Consider the following 22,924-nt stretch of genomic DNA (forward strand, 5'->3'; position numbering starts at 1 on the left):
TGTATTATTAGCTGTAAAGTTTAGACACCAGTGTAACATCAGTGTAACAGAGTTTGTGAAGTTAAAATTAGATACAACACAATTAGGATCAATATATGATTCATACGAATCTCAAGATAACATGTAAACTACCAGTCAATTGTTTGGGGTCAGTAAGATTAAAAATAATAATAATAAATAATACTTTTATTCAGCAAAGATACATTAAATTTATCAAAAGTGACTAATGTTAGAAAACTTTACTGTTGCTAATAAATGCTGTTTTTGAACTTTCTATTAATCTTTCACCATATATCATGGTAATTCTGACAAACATATATTGTGGTTTCCACAAAATATTAAGCTGCACAACTATTTTCAACATTGATAATAATAAGAAATATTTCTTTAGCAACAAATCAGCATATTAGAATGATTTCTGAAGGATGTGTGAAACTAAAGACTGGAGTAATGGCTGCTGAAAATTCAGCTTTGCATCACAGGAATAAATTAGTTTTTAAAATATAATAAAATTAGTGCTGTCAAATGATTAATTGTGATTAATCATATACAACATAAACGTTTTTGTTTACAGAATATGTGTGTGTACTGTGTATGTTTATTATGTATATATACAGACACACACATACAGTATATATTTTGAAAATATTTACATGTATTTACATGTATATATTTATATTATATATAAATATATTTAATATATAAACATATTTTTCTTAAATATATATATGCATGTGTTTATATATATATATATATTAGTGCTGTCAATCGATTAAAAATGTAATCGCGTTAATCACAGTCATGGACTGTGTTTAATCATGATTAATCACAAATTTAAAATACTAGGATTTACCTGTAAATATGTTGAAAAAGAAATGCATGACAAACTATTTTAAGGAAACAGAACCTTTCACACTTCTGCCAGGTATGAGACATAATCCTTATTATTCTTTTATCACTATTCTTTTGTTTTTATTCAGCCATTATACTGGCAATAAAATGTTTACCAAGCCACATCGCTTCAATCCCAGTATACATTTACCCAACTATTATCAAAAGTATTTCTAAATAAATACAACAAAACACTTCTTGCGACCTTACATGAAGTATTATGACAAAATGCATTATGAAGCTAACATGCTTCATAAGACAATTTATGAGATTAATAGTACACTTTTACTCAGAACTCACTTCAAACCACCATCGAGAGTTTGTAATAAGTTCCTTTTGCGATCACATGTGGAATTTGGTCGTTTACTGTTGTTAAAATGGCTATTTATAGCCTTTTATATCGCTGCACAAATTATCATTTCAGATGTACACATTCTCTCAAGAAAATCACAAACAGACCATATCCTGTCGTAAATGTGTGTTTATTATCTTCTATTATTATTATTATAATCTATAGTGTCTGTTGTCATGTTTATTTCTGCTGTGTAAAAGCCTTAACATGTATGCTCTGCTGAAACTCACGTTGTTTGATGTTACAACCGCCTCTCCGGTCTTAAGTGGCCAGGGATACATTCCAAGTATAATATACATTAGTAAAAGGATCTATTTTCATTTTTATTTGTCTATATACACTTTGGGTGGCCGCGGTACATTATAAAAGTAACCCCAAAAACCGCAACCCACGGCTCTGTAATTTTTCCCGCGACTGTATTTTCAAAATAGCCCACTTGTGCCGTTACCCTGGCAACACTGGCGCTGTACCCTCATCACACATTAATGATAGATAACCTTGACGATGACGGGAAGAAGTTGGGGTCAAACCTTATCAAACGATTAATCTGCGTTAAAAAAATATTAACGCATAGTAATATTAATAATATTATAATATTATTGTTTTTACTGTATTTTTGATCAAATAAAAGCCTTGGTGAGCATAAGAGAATACTTTCAAAAGCATTAATAAATCTTTCTGACTGCAAACTTTAAAGTGGTAGTGTATAATGTTTAATATTTCTAAGATGTTTTATTTATTTATTTTTCTTTTTAAAACACCTGTGTTCCACATGTATGTCCACTCAGGCGCGCAGATGGCACTAGGGACGGGGGGGACATGACCCCCCCAAAATCATAGTGACCCGATCCGTCCCCCGCCCTCACTATCCCTACGAAAGGCGACAAAAATCGGTAAAACAGAGGATTAACCAGTGTTTGCACGCTCTCTGAGTGACGCCGGGGCGCAAATCTTTTTTTCCCAGGATGGTAGGGGAAGGTCCCGCCTTTTTTCGCCTCTGATTGGCTAGAAGGGTCTCCTCCTATTGGGTAGGTTTAGGGGTCGCGTTAGTGTAGCCAATCGGAGAGAGCCCTTCTAGCGAATCAGAGGCGACAAAGGCGGGACCTCGTGCCTGTATGAGCAGTAACCATAGTGATCATATACAATTTATGACTGAGCTGAGTTGGTGATTTTCTGAACTGAAAAAAAATTGACTGCAAATGCCACATAAAGGCAATGAAGAGACAAAAAACAATCACCTCGTTTTTTCAAAAAACAAACAAACAATGTAAGTATCCTATAATGATAGACTTTGTATGCTGAGATAAGCAAATGTTTAAATAAAACATACTTTGCTGAAGACATGAAGTTTTGGTGGGTGATTGGCATACTAGTCAAATAACAGTCTGATCATGAATTGCTAGTGGTGATCAGGTAGGCCTTTGTTTACCTTTGTTCATTGTTGTTTATCCATGATTTCAAATAAGAATCCCCCAATGGCTTTTTAGTGCAAATCATTAGCCCAAATTACGCAAAGTAACTACTTGAGCACTAATTAAAGCCCAAATTACGCAAAATAACGAATTGAGTTTAAATAATTTGCTGACAGCTTGGTCCCCCCCAGTTAAAAAATCCTATCTGCGCCCCTGCGTCCACTGTAAGTGCTTTACTGTAACAGAAGTTTTAGCTTACTTTAAAAAAAAAACAAGGGCATGTCAAATTAAGCTGTTGAAAAAAAACAACAACAACAAAAAAAACAATAAATTTAAACTTAAATCTTAAATTGTATCAAACCCTGAACATTCCTTTAAGGTCCTTTTGCGGACACATATCATCTGATAGCTTTTCAATGTCCTTTTGGGGAGGAAAAATACAAATATACATTACTCTGTCTGTTGCCCCCTCAGGTAGGGAGGAATTAATAGAGCGAGTGCTGCTGTCCTCCATGCTGAACCCAGGTGAGCAGTGGCAGTCCTTCCGGCATCACGGCCGCACATTCACTCTGGAATACCGCCTGCGATTCCGCTGCGACACCAATTACTACGGCCCACTCTGCAACAAACTCTGCCGAGCACGAGATGACTTTTTTGGCCATTTCGACTGTGATCCTTCTGGTACTAAGGTGTGTAAGGAGGGCTGGACTGGAGCAGAGTGCAGACAGGGTGAGTGGCTTCAGCACATTGTTTTTATGTACTGTGGTCTTCAGGCTATTCACACACAAACATAACAACCGATTATTGTTTAAAGGGTTAGTTCACCCAAAAATGAAAATTACCCCATGATTTACTCACCCTCAAGGCATCCTAGGTGTATATGACTTTATTCTTTCAGACGAATCAAATTCAGAGTTATATTAAAACATGTCCTGGTTCTTACAAGCTTTATAATGGCAGTGAATGGATGATATTCAATAGTCCAATAGAATTAGAATAAACTGCGTCCATTCATCATAAAAAGTGCTCCACATGGCTCCTGGGGGGTGAATAAAGGCCTCCAGTAGCGAATCGATGCATTTTTGTAAGAAAAATATCCATATTTAAAATATTGTACAGTTGTCTGTACAGCTTCTGCTAACTGTCGTACACGTGTTCATGAAAAAGTGCCTTTCCGGCGGATGACGACGTGGGACATATGCGTCGATGAGAAGTGAAAAACGCAGAATCACAAAGGAGAGAGCAAAACAAAACATTGGTCATGAATTAGAAGTACAAAACGAGGATTTGTAAAGAAGAATGTTGGAGGATTTCGATACAAGCCAAGAGGAGATGCTAAAGTAAGGAAACTTTGCTTCCTTTGCTCCTGTAAACAAACATTGGTTCTCACGAGACTAGCATATTCTCACAACGTTCTACCTCATCCACTCGCAACGGCTTCTGTGTATGACTGTTAACGCAAGCTAGAGATTGCTTTTTATATCATTTTAAGTATGGATATTTGTCTTACAAAAACGCATCGATTCGCTACTAGAGGCCTTTATTCACCCCCCAGAGCCGTGTGAGGCACTTTTTTATGATGGATGGACACAGTCTATTCTAATCCTACTTGACTATTAAATATCACCCATTCACTGTCATTATGAAGCTTGGAAGAGCCAGGACATTTTTTAATATAACTCCGTTTGGATTCGTCTGAAAGAATAAAGTCATATACACCTAGGATACCTTGAGAGTGAATATATCATGGGGTGATTTTCATTTTTGGGTGAACTATCCCTTTAAGCCCCGCCCACCTTGGTTGCTCACTCACTCAGTTGTTTAATGTTGTTTAAACAGTGTAATTTTCAGTAAAACAATGTCAAGAAGTGAAACAGATTCATTATTCCAGTCCATTTTCCTTTATATCATATTACAGTATATTACACTATAATGCAAATGTACAGTAGGTGTTCTTACTATGGGATCAGAATCCCGCCAAATGTATTGCAGTTACAGATAAAAACATAACAAGTGAAAACAGAATTTAAAAACGCAAGTAAAATTATATTGCACAACATTTAAAAATGAAAGCAACGTTTTCAGAATAGCAAACAATGGTCACGGATAAAAAAATAATATGTGTAAATCAAAAATTTAATAACGCATTAAAAAAAAAAAAAGCATAAATCAAAACTTTAAACACATTTAAAATTATATTGCACAAAACAAATAATATTTCAAAATTACTCAACTTGCACACAAAATCATGTTTTCCTTGGTTTTTTGTGCTCTCAGACATTTTCTGCTCATATTTTTATTTTTTGTATGCTTATGCTGTTTTTCCCTTCGCTCTTGTTTCCACATTCTGCGCTTGCTTGTCCAAATGTTGCGGTTAGAGTTTCATGTAAATCAGGGCGGGTTTAAGCGTCATCATTGGTCCACTAGTTCTTGATTGACAGCTCCTCCTCTAGCCAATCAGTCGAAGAGGGGCGTGGACGGCACTCCAACACGCCTCATTAGCTGCCGATGCTCAGCGTTCACTTGTACAGGTGAAAATGGATTACTGTCAGCTGGAGTAACATCTTTCCATACAGGACACCGTTATATGTGTCTGTCTGTCACAGCTGTACGCCTACCTGGCGATCCGTTAACGTTAAATGAGCCGTCCTAGCGACCCGTCACTATTATATTCACCATATCTTTATTTACCTCCGTAGGTGAAAGGTGAAAGTCACATCGTGAAAGGGAGCAGTCACTATATTCACAGGTCTCTCAAAGTCAGTTATATGTGCCTGGCTCGCCTATACCTGATTGATGATAAGTTGATGATCTTGTTTTGGTTGGGTGACCAGACGTCCCTTTTTTCCCGGGAGAGTCCCGTACGTATTTCAGCTATCAAAATGTCCATTGTGTGGAGTATATCACATAAATACAGTGTCTGTTATGACTTAAGTGAACATAAAAAGGTGGGTGAAAACCGGGAATGTGTCAGTACACTGTAAAAAGTGATAAGTTGACTTAACTTTAAAAAAATTGAGGAAACCCATTGTAAATGATAATTTAAAAAAAAATAAGTTAATTGAATTGTCAAGTTCACTTATTTATTTTTATTTTTTTTAATTATTATGTACTTAATAATTTTAAGGCAACGGGTTTCCTCAATTTTTTTAAGTTAAGTCAACTTTCACTTTTTACAGTGTAGCCTATATTACATCCATACATTCGGTTATAAAGGGACAAATGTGTGCGTCATTAATGTTAATCAAACAAAAGATGCTACATAAATGTATACATGTTAAATAAACCTACTGTATTTGAAAAATGAGTTTATTTAATTTATATCTCTATCGTATTTGTCTTATGGTTTGTAATTTGCTTCTTTGTTGTTAAAAAAAACAACTATATAATGAAATAAAATGTCTCATATCGTGGTCATATTGCCCACTCCATTCCACCATGAGAAATATGGTCACTCACAGTTATGGTTATTACTGTTAGAAAAAAGATACTATGAGTAAGAGTAATGTGACAGTCACAATTGTTTAGTTCACTGTATATTGCTCGTGATTTCAATATTTTTCTTATGTGTATTTTTTTTCCCTCAGATTTGCAGCTTTGTCTTTCATGTACAGTAGGCTATGTCATTGATTGGTGGTTTTGTAAGATTTATCACATTTTATGTTACTCTGAGATTATAAAATGGCATACAGTTTAGCAATATCACACGAGGAAGAGTATTGTTTTCAGCACCATTGCAAATGTTTATTGAACTGTAGTATAAAATCAACATAGGAAGTAAAATTTGAGTAAGTTAAATAATGTAGCCTATTTTCTCATTTTGCTGTATTTCGACGAAGAGTCCAAACAAAGCCACAGTAGAACAGTGTCCTCTACAAGCAGCACACAGCAGCCTTTTGTATTGATAAAATGATATAATAAAATGATTCACTATTCCTCACTGAACGAATCAGCCGTTTGAATGAATGATTTAATGACTCACTCTAGATAGTAACTTGCTGCCACCTACGGGCTATTTTACTTTCATATTGTTGCTATATTCAAACTATATATATTTAAGACATTAATTTGACCGTGTTATGCAATTATATATGTAAATAAACACAATATCCAAATGAAAGATTGTGTATATAAAATCCACCTGGCCTCTAGCAGTCTCCTCTGTAACACTATCATTTTCATTGATCAGTAGTCAAATCTAGCCAAGTCAATATAAAAACACTACATTAATTCATAATTAATTTACTTATTTAACGTTAACGGATTGCCAGGCAGGCGTACAGCTGTGACAGACAGACACATATAACGGTGTCCTGTATGGAAAGATGTTACCCAGCTGACAGTTAAACATTTTCACCTGTACAAGTGAACGCTGAGCATCGGCAGCTAATGAGGCGAGTTGGAGTGACGTCCACACCCCTCTTCGACTGATTGTCTAGAGGAGGAGCTGTCAATCAAGAACTAGTGGACCAATGATGATGCTTAAACCCATTTTGATTTACACGAAGAGCGAAGGAAAAAACCGCATAAGCATACAAAAAATAAAAATATGTGCAGAAAATGTCTGAGAGCACAAAAAACAGAAATATAACCAAGGAAAACATGATTTTCTGTGCAATTTGGATAATTTTGCATTAATATTTCAGTTTTGTGCAATATGATTTTAAATGTGTTTAAAGTTTTGATGTATGCTTATTATTATTTTTAAATGCGTTATTAAAGTTTTGATTTATGCTTATTATTTTTCGATCCGTGACCATTGTTTGCTATTCTGAAAACTTTTGCTTTCATTTTTAAATTTTATGCAATATATTTTTACTTGCGTTTTAACATTTTGTGTTCACGCTTATGTTTTTATCCGTGACTTCAATACATTTGGCGGAATTCTGATCCCATATCTTACGTCTCACCATTTTCACAACAAAAATGTGTTCTCTGTCTGAACCGGCACTTACTCTGCCCTTATATGACAATTAGACTACAGGATTATTTACTGACATGCTTTTCCAACATTCCATTGAGGCCAAATCCGTTTTCCAGCAGAGAATGATTTAAGGAAGAAATTTCTCCCCTGAGATGATCAAGGAAGAGCCCATATTACTACCATATCCCAAGTCACAGCATTTAGCAAGCACTATGTTAACAATAGTTGAGTAAGAGGAGCGTCACATCATGACCTGTTGCATTTGGCAATGGATTATGTGTCCATTTATTGTCTAATTAAGTTATGTGTGTTATGAAAATGATCCTCTGCACTTGTAAGATGTCTTTAGTGAATAATTTTGATCATCATATCGCTAATCTGAATCAATCATCTGTATGCATGCATGGTTATTTTTGTAGCGGTGTGTAAGCAGGGATGTCACTTGGAACACGGCTCCTGCGATCTGCCCGGAGAGTGCAAGTGAGTCTGTCCAGGTTTCAGAAATATCTCACCCTCTCTACAAGCTCCACCGAGCACTGATGCATGCCATATTCAGCATCTACTGGCTTTTATTTGTGTCTTTTTCTCACTTCCTGTCTGCTGTAACCTCTCTCTCTGTAGATGTCATTACGGCTGGAAGGGTGATCTGTGCGATGAGTGCGAGACGTTTCCTGGGTGTGATCACGGCACTTGCACTGAACCCTGGAAGTGTGTGTGTGACACAAATTGGGGCGGCCTGCTCTGTGACAAAGGTAAGATGGCACCTGCAACACAAGGAAATGTGCTGGTGGGTGTGTGTGTGTGTGCAAAAATTACTGTTCTTATTACTAGGGCCATCAATCAGTTTTTAAAAAAATATTTTCTTGTGATTAATCTCATAATTTTCTATCTTACGTGTAACACAATGAGATGCTTTTTAAAGAAAAAAGTATGTGGACGACACTTAGTTGTCCTTAGTTGTAGCTGTAATATATGCACATATTTAAAGACAGCAGACAGAGGCAGATTTCTGCACTTGTCTCACACTCTGTTCACACTGGAAGAGATGATGCTTTATACAGCGTTCATGTAACACAGACCAACAGTAAGCTTGTAAGCTTGATGACAGCAGTGAAATTTATTTTTAAAAGAAACACGGTAAAAAAAATTTGACTTGTGTAATCATTATTAAAATGTTTGTACAGCTGTGACTGATTAACAACAAAATATTATTTAAATTAGTTGACCAAAGACCCAAAATATCACAAGCTGGTTCAATTTGACAATCAGAAATAATTTAATTAAACGGTACAAAGGTTTTCAAAGGTTTTGGGATTTAATGAAATCTTTTATGCTCACAAAGGCTGCATTTATTTGATCAAAAATACAATAAAACAGTAATATTGTGAAATATTACTATTCAAAATAACTGTTTTCTATTTTAGCACATTTTAGAAATCTGAATTTTCAGCAGCCATTACTCCAGTAATGTTCATACATTACTCCATACATTTCTTATTATGATCAATGTTGAACGCAGTTATGTTGTTTAATATTTTTGTGGGGTACCATTAATTTTAGGATTCTTTGATGAATAGAAAAGAACAGTATGTGAAACTAACATTCCAAATGTCTTTACTGTCACTTTTGACCAATTTAATGCATCCTTTCTGAATAAAAGTATTTCTTTCTTTCTTTCTTTCTTTAAAAAAACAAAAACTTACTGTTCCCAAACTTTTACAATGAATAAAACTATTAGGGAAAATTACCTATGATACAGTCATGGCCAAAAATATCGCCACCCTTGGTAAATATGATCAAAAAAGACTGTGAAAATGAATCTGTATTGTTAATCCTTTTGATCTTTAATTTAAAAAAATCACAAAAATCTAACCTTTCATTGGATAATAAGAATTTAATGTGGGGTGAAATATCATTATGAAATAAATGTTTTTCTCTAATACACATTGGCCACAATTAAAGGCACCCTTTTATTCAATACTCTTTGAAACCTCCATTTGCCAGTTTAACAGCCCTAAATTTTCTCCTATAATGCCTGATGAGGTTAGAGAACATGTGATAAGAGATCAGAGACCATTCCTTCATCCAGAATCACTCCAGACCCTTTAGATTCTCAGCTCCATGTTGGTGCTTTTCTCTTCAGTTCACCACTCATTTTCTATAGGGTTCAGGTCAGAGGACTGGAATGGCCAGCAGAAGCTTGATTTTGTGCTCAGTGACCCATTTTTGTGTTGTTTTTGAGGTTTGTGTTTGGATTATTGTACGGTTGGAAGATCCAAACATGGCCCATTATAAGATTTCTAACAGAGTCAGTCACTTATTGATTTTTTATATTTTGGTATTTGATAGAATCCATGATGCCATGTGTCTAAACCAGATGTCCAGGACCTCCAGCAGAAATATAGGCTCACAACATCAAAAATACAGCAGTATATTTCATTGTACACATGGGGTACTTTTTATCCCTGAGTTCACCAAACCCATCTTGAGTGTTTGCTGCTAAAAAGCTCATTTTTTAGTTTCATCTGACCATAGAAGCCAGTCCCATTTGAAGTTCCAGTCGTGTCTGACAACTGAATATGCTGGAGTTTGTTTTTGGATGAGTGAGGAGAATTTTCCTTGAAACCCTCCCAAACAACATGTGGTGATGTAGGTGCTGTTTGACAATTTTGAAAGGTTTTCTGATCCTGAGACTCAACTATTTTCTGCAATTCTCCAGCTGTGGTCCAAGGAGTCTTTAGCCACTCAAACTCTCCTTCTCACCGTGCATTAGGACGATATAGACGCATGTCCTCTTCCAGGCAGTTTCGTAACATTTTCTGTTGATGGGAAATTCTTAATTATTGCCCTGATGGTGGAAATGGGAATTTTCACTGCTCTAGCTCTTTTCTTAAAGCCACTTCACTAATTTGTGAAGCTCAATTATCTTTTGCTGCACATCAGAAATATATTCTTTGGTTTTTCTCATTGTGATGGATGATTAAGGGAATTTGGCCTTTGTTTTCCCTCCTATTTATATTTCTGTGAAACAGGAAGCCATGGCTGGATAATTTCATGTTCATAATCACCCTGGTGTGCTCCAAATTGTGAATATGAATGGGAATATACTTCAGAGATATTTTACTCATAAGAATTTCTAGGGGTGCCAATAATTGTGTCCAACGTGTATTTTGAGGAAAAACATTTATTTCATAATATTTCCCCCCATTTTAAATTCTTATTATCCAATGAAAGGTTAGATTTTTGTGAATTTTAGAAATAAAAGATCAAAAGGATTAACAATGCAGATTCATTTTCACAGCCGCCTTTGATCATATTTACCAAGGGTGCCGATATTTTTGGCCATGATTGTATTTATACGTTTATTTGAGACAGGTGGCTGGATTAAAAAAAAAAGTGGCTGGAGTAGCTCTGCAACTCATCAGAAATACTACCAGACAGATGTCAATAAAATAGGAAAACACTTTATTTTATTAGAAATGTTGTCTGCCTGTCAATCATTTTGTGCAGGATTTCTGACATCTGTCATGTCTTTGCAGGGCAGGGTTTTGGAGAGAGGTTGAAAATGAAATGATTATGTCATTTTAAATAAATATGTCAATGGTGTTAATAAAATGAAAAGCGGTCAACATATTTGATCACACATGGCCAAAAAATTCTGAGTCATTAGGTTCATTGAATCCAAGACTGCTTACTGAGTAGGCAACGTTTGTGTAAATAGATCCAGATTAGCTGATATGGACCCACGTGGGGTTTCGTCAGGGCTTTGTAGAGGTGTAAGCTGATAGTCTTGGGTAAACAGAACGTGAGCCATGAGGTGGAGGCTAAAACAGGCTCTTGCCATTCAGCGGTTGTGTGAATGGTACTGTCACACCCTCACACACACACACACACATAAATAAATATATATATACACATACACACACACACATTTATGAATCGAGGTCATAAAACTATAGATACTAGCTTGATCTCAATGGCTTTCACAAACACACACGCGCACAAACTCTAAACTCAGATCTTAGGAGCCAGTCTGCAGGCTGCATCATTTTCCATCATAGCACTGGTTTTAATTTGTGTGTCTATTTGTATGTTGTGGTTATAATTCTTCCAGTTAAGCATGCTTGTGTGTTGAGGGTAAATCTTCAGGAAACAATCCATTTGAGTTTAACTCATCCCTTCAAGCATAACCTTGTAGGAATTCTTGGTTAGATTTTGTATGATTTATGAAGTAAACTACATTTAAACAAAGTCTGAGACGTCAAACTCAATTTGTGTCTAGACCAAACTGGCATTTTGTGTAACCCCATGAGTCTGAGCTTGAAATTATTGTTTAGAAAATCCTTTTCCCACAAGCAACAGTTCCCAGTGGTACATGTGCTGGAAAGAGGGGTGAAAGTGCAGGTCGTGTTTTTATTACAGATGTTGGTATATTGTATTGCTGGAAGTGTTGGCATGTGGATCAGAATTGGATCCCATCTGTTTTCACATAGCTTAGTATTTTTTGAGTCAGTTTTAAATTTAATAATGATTTTTCTTACAAATCATTTAATAATGATTTGTACGTGTTTGTGTGTGTTGGTGTTTTTATATAATTTGAGCAAGAAAACAGTCCTTTGAATCACGTGGCTTTAATTTGGCCAAAGTTTGTTGGAGGGCTGTTTATTTTTCTTTTTTGCTGCAAGGAAAAATTCAATTGGTTTTGTCCTTACCACAATTTTGTCTTTTATTTCTTAAGTCAACATGAATCCAACCCAGTGTATTACCATAATGTGACATTTGGTGAAACAGAATATTTAACAAGAATAAATGTGTGACGAAACTTGATTTTATTTGTCAGGAATTGATTGGATCATGGAAAATGGACGTTTAATACTACATTTTGCAGTCACCACTGTACTGGTTGAGAGTAAAGTGGCTCTGCTGGTAAAGCACAATAATAAGTGTGTTCCTTCTGTCTAATTTTTGCTCTTTATATCACAAAACAACACTACAATACTAGGATTCTCATGATATTTAGTGAAGCATTGCCAGTTACATCATTTCAGCATGGCAAAATACTATTACTAGTACTATTGAAAACTATTCAGTACAGTGTTCAACTCATGTGAGTGTACACCATTCAGATGAGTCTTTACAACAGCACTATTTATTTCTTAATGCATAAAATGTTTTATATTAGCACTAATACAATTGAATGCACTTTTCAGAAAGGTTCATTTTGATTTAGTGTTGACTTGATTTTGCCTTTTTAAAACACATCAATTTCAAGATAATAAATTGTCAAATTTTCTCTTTCTCTTTTGCATACAGATCTGAATTATTGTGGTAACCATCAGCCATGCAAGAACGGTGGTACATGTACCAACACCGAACCCAACGAGTATCTGTGTGTGTGTCAGGAGGGTTTCCGTGGCCGCAATTGTGACATCGGTGAGATGACTCTATAAAACACAACCATAAAGTCTGTCAACCCTGACAGCCTATTACAAGCACACCTCAAAGATGTGCTGTGTGAGAGTAAAATCTGCAGAATGTTGTAGTCAAAGCTCACTCGTAGATGAAGCACGGCATGTTATCAACTCTTATTTTTCGCTTCGCCACCCTGCATGAGTCTGACCAATTATCTCCTCGGTAGCGATAATTTTAGTCTGTGTTAACATGTGATCTCTAATGTAGCTCTGTGAGGTGTTGATAAGAGATAAATTTACAGCAAGACTGCTCTGGAGTTTGAAGCATCAAACCAAGAATCACTGTAAGATGACAAATAACAACAGCTTAAAATACACACACTTATGTTCAGTGTTGAAGTGAGCTGGGTGAAGGACCATCACCTTCAACTCAACCTTGCCAAGACTGTGGTTCCAGCAAACCCATCTTTTCATCACAATTTCTCCATCCAGTTAGGCACATCAACAATAACTCCTTAAAGAACAGCCAGACACCTTGGAGTTATGATTGATGATCAGCTGACTTTCTCAGACCACATCGCTAAAACTGTCGGTCCTGCAGATTTGCTTTATTCAACATCAAGAAGATCAGGCCCTTTCTTTCAGAACATGCTTCACAACTCCTTGTTCAAGCTCTTGTTCTGTCCAGGCTGGACTATTGCAATGCTCTCTTGGCAGGTCCTACAGCCAGTTCTGTCAAACCTTTACAATTAATCCAGAACGCAGCAGTAAGATACATTTTTAATGAGCCAAAAAGAATGCACATCACACCTCTGTTTATCAATTTGCACTGGCTACCAATAGCTGCTCGCATAAAATTCAAGGCATTAATGTTTGCCTACAAAACCACCACTTGGCTCTGCACCACTTTACCTAAATTCATTACTTCAGACTTATGTGTCCTCTAGAAGCTTGTTTTCTGCAAGTGAACTTCGCTTTAGTGTGCCATCCCAAAGAGGCACAAAATCACTTTCACAGAATTTTAAATGAAATGTTTCCTCCTGGTGGAATGACCTGCCTAACCCAATCCGAGCAGCTGAGTCCTTAGCCATCTTCAAGAATCGGCTAAAACACATCTCTTCCATCTTTATTTGACCCTCTAACTCTAGCTTTCTCTATTCTAATTCTATTCTTAAAAAAAAAAAAAAAAACTAACACTAGCTTTTCTAATCTTTTTGTGTTCTATCTATTTGTTTGGTTTTTATTTATTATACAGTTAACAAAGGCAAAAAAGGCCTCTAACACTAGCTTGCTTTATTCTTTTTCTATTCTATCGGTTTTCTTTTTATTTATTATATAATAAAAAAAACAACCTTGCTACACGTACTACGTTAAGCTAACGGCCTTGTTATAGCACTTGCATATCATTGCTCTTTTGTTGATTTTGATTGCTTCCATTGTCCTCATTCGCAAGATGCTTTGGATAAAATCGTCTGCTAAATGACTAAATGTATATGTAAATGTAAGTGAGTCATTTTTGCTCCAAACAAATTAGAGGTATACAGTAAGCATTTTTATACAGGGTGGTGATAGTGCAGGATATAAGACAGATGTGATGCAAATTGTAAGCATGATTCATTTCCTCTGATTCCCTTAACAGTGGAGCACGCCTGTCTCTCCTCTCCATGTGAGAATGGTGGAACATGTGTTGAAAACCCAACAGGCTTCAGCTGCATGTGTGCGCTGGGCTGGACGGGACCCTCCTGTTCCTCCGGTAGTTAAGCATATAAACGCACACACACCTGCACAGACTGCAATCAGCACCAATCAACGGCAGCTGCTATTTCCTGTACTGCTGCAGCCAATTTTAGTCAGATCTACACCAAAATAATGCTATTTAACTGGAGCACAAACAATCAGCAATCACGCATGCTAGAATGTACAGGTGATAATGTGTCTCAGAGATCAGATTGTAGGAGCTCCTCAGGTTTGAGGACATTGGTTGACTGTTTTAAGAACAGTGCAGTGTTTTTACATGTTCTTGTCAGTTTAGGCATGGCCTAATTCATTAAGTGAATTAGGGCTGACACTAATGCCCCCCAAAATGGCCTGTTTTTTAAACTGATGGAACCATATATTTTTTAGACTCACTAATATAGTGGTACAGATTTGGTTTAGCATGCAAGGAGACCTGTGTTTAAATTGCAATCTAATAAATGCATTTAAAAAAGTAAAACTGTTTATTGAAAAGATTTTGACATTTTCAAAAATGTTTGTTACACAGGGATAAAGTCATGCAAGTTTTGGTTGACATGAGAGCAGATACATGATAGACATTTCAGTTTAAAGCAAAATAGTTTTAGAATGTGGGATTCGAAGGAACTGACTCAGAAGTGATTTAGATGTAAACTTGTTTCTTCTGTCACAACATTTTAAACTTTTTTAAAACAATAACCAAGCAACTTAATTATCCAAGACATATTAGGAGCAAGAAAGATGGATGGATGGATGGATGGATGGATGGATGGATAGATAGATAGATAGATAGATAGATAGATAGATAGATAGATAGATAGATAGATAGATAGATAGATAGATAGATAGATAGATAGATAGATAGATAGATAGATAGATAGATAGACAGACAGACAGACAGACAGACAGACGGACAGATGGACGGACAGATCCGTAGATTTAAAGGCAGTGAAATCACATGATGAGAGAGAGAACATGTTCTTTTCGTCTGCAGCAGTGTTGCAGTGTGACTCCAGTCCTTGTGGGCGTGGGGCCACGTGTCAAGAGACGCCGCAGGGCTTCCAGTGTGTGTGTCCTCCGTTCTGGACCGGCAGAACCTGCCAGCTCGGTAAGCATTAGAAGCAACACTCTTCACCTGTCCTGAGCCGTTCATACATGTCCACACATGCCTAACCTGGCCTTGCGCTCGTACCCATCCACGGCCTCACCTGACGAAACCTGCCTCTACCTGCCTAAACTTGTCATAGTCTGTTTTTACCTGTCTGTAATGTGAACACCTGTTCTTTCTTGTTTATGCTCGGGTTCCTCACCTCATTCTCAGGGTACATGGACTAGAAAGTCACCAAGGAATTAAATCTAAGAAACCACGTAAAAATATTACAGAAACCATGAGACCCACCACCATGTTTGCCATTTGAAACCACCAAATCATAACAGTCGTATCCAGAGATGGGGAAAGTAAACACATCTTGTGTTTATAAATTCCATATCAGCACAAGCCACATTGAAATGATTCAGCAGCATCAGTGCTCCACCGACCATTATCCGTTAAACCACATCAGACAATTTCATGCTACAGTGTGCAGTGGATTTAATTGCTGAATGAAGAGGACCTGTGGTCAGATCTGCTGCTGATGTTGTTGACTGCTGGGAGAGTCTCGCTCACACTCCATTGCCCCGAGGCCCAAATCAGCAGTGGCTCTCTGGAGTGTATCAGTCTCTCTGAACTGTTGACGCTGTGTGAAATGCAGTCATGTGTCACAGTGACACCTCAGAAAACAGCCGTTAGCATCAGCACAAAGAGATCTGTCTTTGAGGGAGAGATGTGTGTTTTAACAGAGAAGTAATATTTTCTGGAGTATTTTATTAGGAACAATTTACGTGAAAACCTAAGAGTCAGATTGTCCTAATTAGTAAAAATATACACCCACACTGAAAAGTTTAGGGTCAGTAATATATATATATATATATATATAAGAATGATTTCTAAAGGATCATGTGGAATAATAACTGCTGAAAATTCAGATTTGCCATCACAGGAATAAATTACATTTTAAAATATATTAAAACTGAAAACAGTTATTTTAAAAATTAATATTATTTCAAAATATTACAGTTTACTGTATTTTTGATCAAATAAATGCTTTTAAAAACATTTGAAATCTTAACAAACCCAAACGTTTCAACAGTAGTATATATTATTATTATTATATTATTACTAAAATTTGATTGGATGAGCCATGTTGATAGCTGACTGCATATTAATTGAAATTTTTGCTAATTTGTCATGCGAATGATTTTTGATTTGATTTTAGCCACACGTTTGGCTAATTAACTATTATTTGTGTTTATTAATTATAATTATCATGCAATTATTTATTGAACTCTACTTCATTTTGTACCAAACATCATCTTTTAACCAGGGTAAAGTCACTCTCAGCTACCTATTATTTTTCTTTCTTTCTTTTTAAATACTATGTGAAACCTGAGGAAATAAAAATTGTTAATTTGCATCCAATCTTACATAAAATGTCTAGAATAGCTATTGTCAGTCCAGAAAAGATGTTAAAATTTGGAGGTCATGATGAGTGCATGGCAGTGTGGGATACATGTGCCCTGCTCATTATGTTCTGTTGTATACTGCACATTTTGCCAAATAGAAGGTCATCTGGGTATTGCATTTCATGAAATTTGCATACTATGCCAATTATACTTATTATGTACCGCAGATATAGAAGTATGTTGGTGTGCTAAATATAGCCTCACTTCATCACTGTGGTTCTTTCCTCTTCCTTAGACACTAATGAATGTGAGACTGGTGTGTGTGTCAATGCCCGTTCCTGCCGTAACCTGATTGGAGGATATTTGTGTGACTGCCTTCCCGGTTGGTCAGGACCAAACTGTGACATTCGTGAGTATTAGATGTGTTTTTTTTTTTTTACAGAGAAAAAAAACGGCATGATTTAGCTTTAAATCAAACATGACAGTTCCAGTGCTGGTGGGAAATGACTTCAGGGTGAACTCGTTGTGAGTTTGTTCCTACCGCAGTCTGCTCACACAGTCATACTTTATTGATGAATGTGGTTAGCTAGTCTCTTTCTTCAGTGAAACTTGTGGGTTTCCACTTGGTTGGCTATTGATTTTTTTTTAAAATATCATCTATTCTACAGGGAACAGTAGCTGCCAGGGCTTGTGTCTGAATGGAGGACACTGTAAGGTAAAAAGATTCACCTCGATAAGCTTACTTGCACCTCCAGGATGTGAAGTTTCTTTGACATTTAAGCAGTTCTCCTTCAGTACAGCTAACCTGTGTGTGCCATGTGCAGGACTCTCTGTGTGTGTGTTTGCCGGGTTTCTCTGGTAAACTGTGCCAGACAGCAGTAAACGCCTGTGACAGCAACCCTTGTGTAAATAGAGGACAGTGTGTGGAGCGTCAGGGTGGCAGAGGCATGTTCTGCAGCTGCCCACGGGGATACACTGGCACCTACTGTGAGGTGAGATCTTGCTGCTTTTTCTTCACCACAGTTTAAGCAGTTGAAGCTGAAAATGCTTAACATTGGCATGAACTGGAAGCTGCGACTGACATCAGTAATTTGGCGAATTCCAGAGTGAAATGAAATATGGAATGAGAAGCTTGATTTTAGCACACATCCTCGCAGCTCTAGCTTGCAGACTGGAGGGTGGATGGGAGTGGTTTAGAATTGATTAACTGTACAGTGTTGTGATACATCATATTCGCGAAGCAGCAATGATGAGAAAACACGCTTGAGAAAGAGTTTAGAGAGGAGAGATCAATCTAAATATAAAATATTGGTCACAAATTATTGTTCACTTTCTAAATAATAAAAGTATAATGCATCTACTAATAATTATAATTAATATATTTTTATATTTATAAATAAATATATTAAATTTTTTACCGATGCAAATGTTAGAAACAATGCCAACTTGTATCCGATGCACACTTATTTAAATCGATGCATCGCATCGTTAACTTTTAGGCCGATGCTATGGAAGCCCGTTTCCGCTACTGAATAAAAAAAATTTAAAAAGGTAATCGCGACTTTTTATTTCACAATTTTGACTTTTTTTCTCAGAATTGCATGATATAAACTCACAATTGCGAGTTATAAAGTCGTAATTGTGAGATATAAAGTTGCAATTCTGAGAAATAAAGTCAGAATTGCGTGATATAAACTTGCAATTGCGAGACCAAGTCGCAATTCTGAGAAATAAAGTCAGAACTGCGAGATATACACTCACAATTCTGACTTTTTTTCTCAATTCTCAATTTCTGACTTTAAAACATGCAATTGCGAGTTAAGTCAGAATTGTGAGATATAAACTTGCAATTCTGAGAATATATCAGTCTTTTTCCCCCCTCAAAATTGGACTTTATAACTCACAATTGCGAGTTTATAGCTCACAATTCTGAGAAAAAAATTGACAAAGTCAGAATTGTGAGATAAAGTGATGCAATAACCTTTTTTTTATTTTTTATTCAGTGGCGGAAACGGGCTTCCATACGATGCACCAATGCGAATCTGTGAATTTTACTATTCCTGATAGGGATAGTTCAACTAAAAATAGACAGTTCTGCCATTGTTTACTCATCCTGTAGTTTTAAAGCTTGAGATTTATTGTAATTGCTTGGAAAAGAGTAAAAACTAAATTTTGTATGTAAAAAATTGTCTCCAACAAACTACTCACTTAAACCACAGTCTTATGTGACTTTTTTGGTACTGTTGACTGGAATGTACTACACAACTAAAAATAAAAGCCTGAATAGATTTTCAAACACTACTTGGTGACACTGAAATTGGTTACAGAGTAAAACTGGGCATCATACACAAATTACACTACCAGACTTTCAAGTTGTTACAACAAATCCATGCAGAAACATGCCTTATTTTTATGAGATGTGACAACTGAAAACAAAATTGGCTCAAAATATCAAACATATTTAATATATTCTGACGGGATGGAATCTAAAAAAAATCTGCCTGTGCCCATCATACAAAACACAATTTTTTGAGAAGTCTGTCAACTCCAACTACCTAAAATCTGCAGACTGCCTCTGACTTTCCGCAACTGGCATCAGCCAATCTAGACTGCAAATCAGAGTGAGAATCTAGGCAAAAGTCATGAAGTATATTCCAACCTTTACATTGTTTAAATGTACAGCACTGTATATTTGCATGCTCAATTGTGATTTTTCTTTTCTTGCATATATTTGCATACTGAATATTAATGGGCATTATAATTCTTGCATCTATTAGTCATCTATAACTACACCTAAAACTTTCCATTATCATTTTGCTAACATAGCATGAAAATGCAAATCTGATTAGTAAATTTGTGACTTGTGTATAGTTTCTGAATTAATCAGTATTAAGACTCAGTATTTAAGACTTTAAATTAAATACAGTTCTTATATTTTAGGCAGAACTTGATCTTTGTAATCCCAACCCCTGCCCCAAGGGGGTGCCATGCCATAGTACAGAAGGAGGCTACAAGTGCACTTGTCCTGAGGGTTACTTTGGAAATGAGTGCCTGAGTCTGAAGGATCCATGCCATGAACCCCACTGCCAAGGTTAGGAGCATAAATATTGAGCATAAAAAGGTGAATAGCACTTCTTTAGCATGATCTTTCTCTTCTTATATTTCTATTCAGGTGCCGTGTCAGACCCAGGTGGATTTGGGTTCAGTGTGTATATGGTGTTGGTGGGTGTATTTGCCCTGCTTGTGGCAGGCAGCTGCTCTGTGTGCGCAGTACTGCTGTCCCGCCTGCACCGCCGCCACCGGACCAAAGCGCAGCTACGCACTTCAGCGCCTGAAGACAATGCCATTAACAACCAGCGGCAGTTCTGCACTCTCATCCGTAACCTCGACCACAGCGTGGCCCTGCTGCCTCCTGCTCAATCAGTGCCCACTGGGTCCATGCCAGTGCTCTGCAGTGAAGAGATTGAACTTACACTTCCTCCCTCACCTGCGCCCTCTCCAGCTCTAAAACCAGCCCACGGGCCCAAGCTGGACATTTGCAACCGCGAACGGGAAAAACTAAACCGTTTCCACTATGCAGAGAACCAGGAACTGGAGGTGTGACCGCACTTTGACCGCTGGGAAGGAACCAGACTTCTTGGTTCGGATGGTCTGTTGTGGTTGATGTATCTTAATCAACCTCTGCTGGTGAACCTTGACCTCTGAGCTCTGCGTTATAGAGATCTGAGAGGGTTGAAACTGGGAAGGGAATTTTGGCACAGTCACAGGCTGAAGAAACTGTACTGACAGACAGGGTCTAAAATTTTTACACACTTGCCAATGGTGGGTAAACTGAGAATATTTAACCATAATTTAGCCATAAATATTACGTAACGGTCATGAAATTGTATTTATTTTCATAAATTTCCCATTTGAATTATTTAACATTTTTCATGAGATGAAACTGCACTGATATAAAAATGTAATATAACAAAATATGTGACTCTGGACCACAAAACCAGTCTTAAGTCACTGGGGAATATTTGTAGCAATAGCCAACAATACAATGTATGGTTCAGAATTATTGATTTTTCTTTTACGCCAAAAATCATTAGGATATTAAGTAAAGATCATGTTCCATGAAGATATTTTGTTAATGTCCTACTGTAAATATATAAAAACTTAATTTTTGATTAGTAATATGCATTGCTAAGAACTTCATCTGGACAACTTTAAAGCCGATTTTCTCAATATTTAGATTTTTATAGACCCTCAGATTCCAGATATTCAAATAGTTGTATCTCGGCCAAATACGGTCCTATCCGAATACAAAACCATACATCAATGGAAACCTTATATGTATATATCTCAGTTTCAGAGAAGTGACCTTTATGACTTGTTTTGTGGTCCTGAGCATCACAAAATTCTGATCATTCTCATACACTGCGTGTTCGAGGACACGCAACTCGCGATTTATTTAGTAGACAGATTTTAATCGCTCACATAATTTATATCAGTAAGGATGAGATTATCAAATGTAAAATTCAATTTAAAACATTTACTTTATTTACCCCCAAGCCATTTTACGCACATTTTGCACTTGGCGAGTGTTAATTTTGGATCCTGTCTGGTCTTTTGGAAAATGTGTTTGAAAGAACAGCAAGTGTTTCAAGGCCAGCAATTCAACTTCTTTGAATCCTGGATATTTAAGCGTATTTTATTGTGTTTACACTTGTGCCCTATATATTTGTACACATTTGTTTGATTGTAAGTGTGCGTGTGTTTGTGAGCGTGTAAGTCTATATGTATGACTGTGTTTGTGGACGATTTGCCATAAATTTCCACAAAGCCATGCACATTATTGGAACTCCCTGACTTTTATTTACTTCTGTAAAAACAGTATATTAGTGTCTGTGATTGACATTTGAAGGAATTATGGAGAAAGATAGCAGCGCGGACTGAAAAAGTGCCAGGTGACATCTTTAAAAATCTCATTAATTATTGCCTGTCATGTTGGAGATGTACAATTTTTTATAATACTTGGATGTATATAGCGCCATTGTACATATTTTGTACATAATTTTTGCCATTTTTGTATGCTGACTTCTTGCAAAATATCGCCATTTTAATTTCCTGGTTTCACTATTTCCACTCAAGACGGTATTTGCCGCAAGATCGAATTGTAATTAAAGTGCATTTATCAACCAAAGCATGTGTTTCTGTGCGTGTATGCATTAACGGTATTGTACAGCATTTGGTATATCAGGGTGTGTGTGTTTGGTAATCTTGTTCTGTATTACTGACGCTTCCATATTGTTTAATTGCCATTTGGTAAGCTGTGTGAAGTCAATAAAAGGAAATCTGGTCACAGAGCGTCCTGCTCCTAACAGCAGTTTACTGTATGTGTCAGTGAGTCAGTGTTCACTTTCATGTTCACTACCTCCAATCGATTTTTTTCATGAAACCACGTTAACAGTAAAATGGTCTAACACTATGTGAAATGGTTAAAAAAATAATAATCACTATGTATTTTTGCGAATTGGTCCAAAATCGCAACTCACTAACCTCACTACTTGCCTAGGTGAGAAGGATACAGACATAAAGTGTGTACTAATGTGCATTATTGCATATAGGGAAAGTGAGTCAGAGGTCAGCAGAGAGTGCCAGACTCGTGGGTATGACAAATGCGAACTTTGACCTCTTACAGACAGGGAATGGG

General features: G+C 36.6%; 1 protein-coding gene across 1 annotated transcript in view; it reads left to right on the forward strand.

The window, feature by feature from the left end:
- The window catches only part of LOC131524835 (protein jagged-1b), a 73,930-nt gene extending 51,344 nt beyond the window's left edge, over positions 1–22,586 (forward strand). The window contains exons 4-14 of the mRNA XM_058752190.1: positions 3,130–3,384; positions 7,999–8,059; positions 8,201–8,331; positions 12,893–13,012; positions 14,630–14,743; positions 15,719–15,832; positions 17,522–17,635; positions 17,895–17,941; positions 18,051–18,218; positions 20,167–20,317; positions 20,399–22,586. Of these exons, the coding sequence (XP_058608173.1) occupies positions 3,130–3,384; positions 7,999–8,059; positions 8,201–8,331; positions 12,893–13,012; positions 14,630–14,743; positions 15,719–15,832; positions 17,522–17,635; positions 17,895–17,941; positions 18,051–18,218; positions 20,167–20,317; positions 20,399–20,829 (1,706 nt within the window). The 3' untranslated portion in view covers positions 20,830–22,586. The remainder of the gene's footprint in view (positions 1–3,129; positions 3,385–7,998; positions 8,060–8,200; positions 8,332–12,892; positions 13,013–14,629; positions 14,744–15,718; positions 15,833–17,521; positions 17,636–17,894; positions 17,942–18,050; positions 18,219–20,166; positions 20,318–20,398) is intronic.
- Positions 22,587–22,924: the final 338 nt, after the last annotated feature.

Source organism: Onychostoma macrolepis, chromosome 18, assembly GCF_012432095.1.
Source record: "Onychostoma macrolepis isolate SWU-2019 chromosome 18, ASM1243209v1, whole genome shotgun sequence".
Taxonomy (NCBI): domain Eukaryota; kingdom Metazoa; phylum Chordata; class Actinopteri; order Cypriniformes; family Cyprinidae; genus Onychostoma; species Onychostoma macrolepis.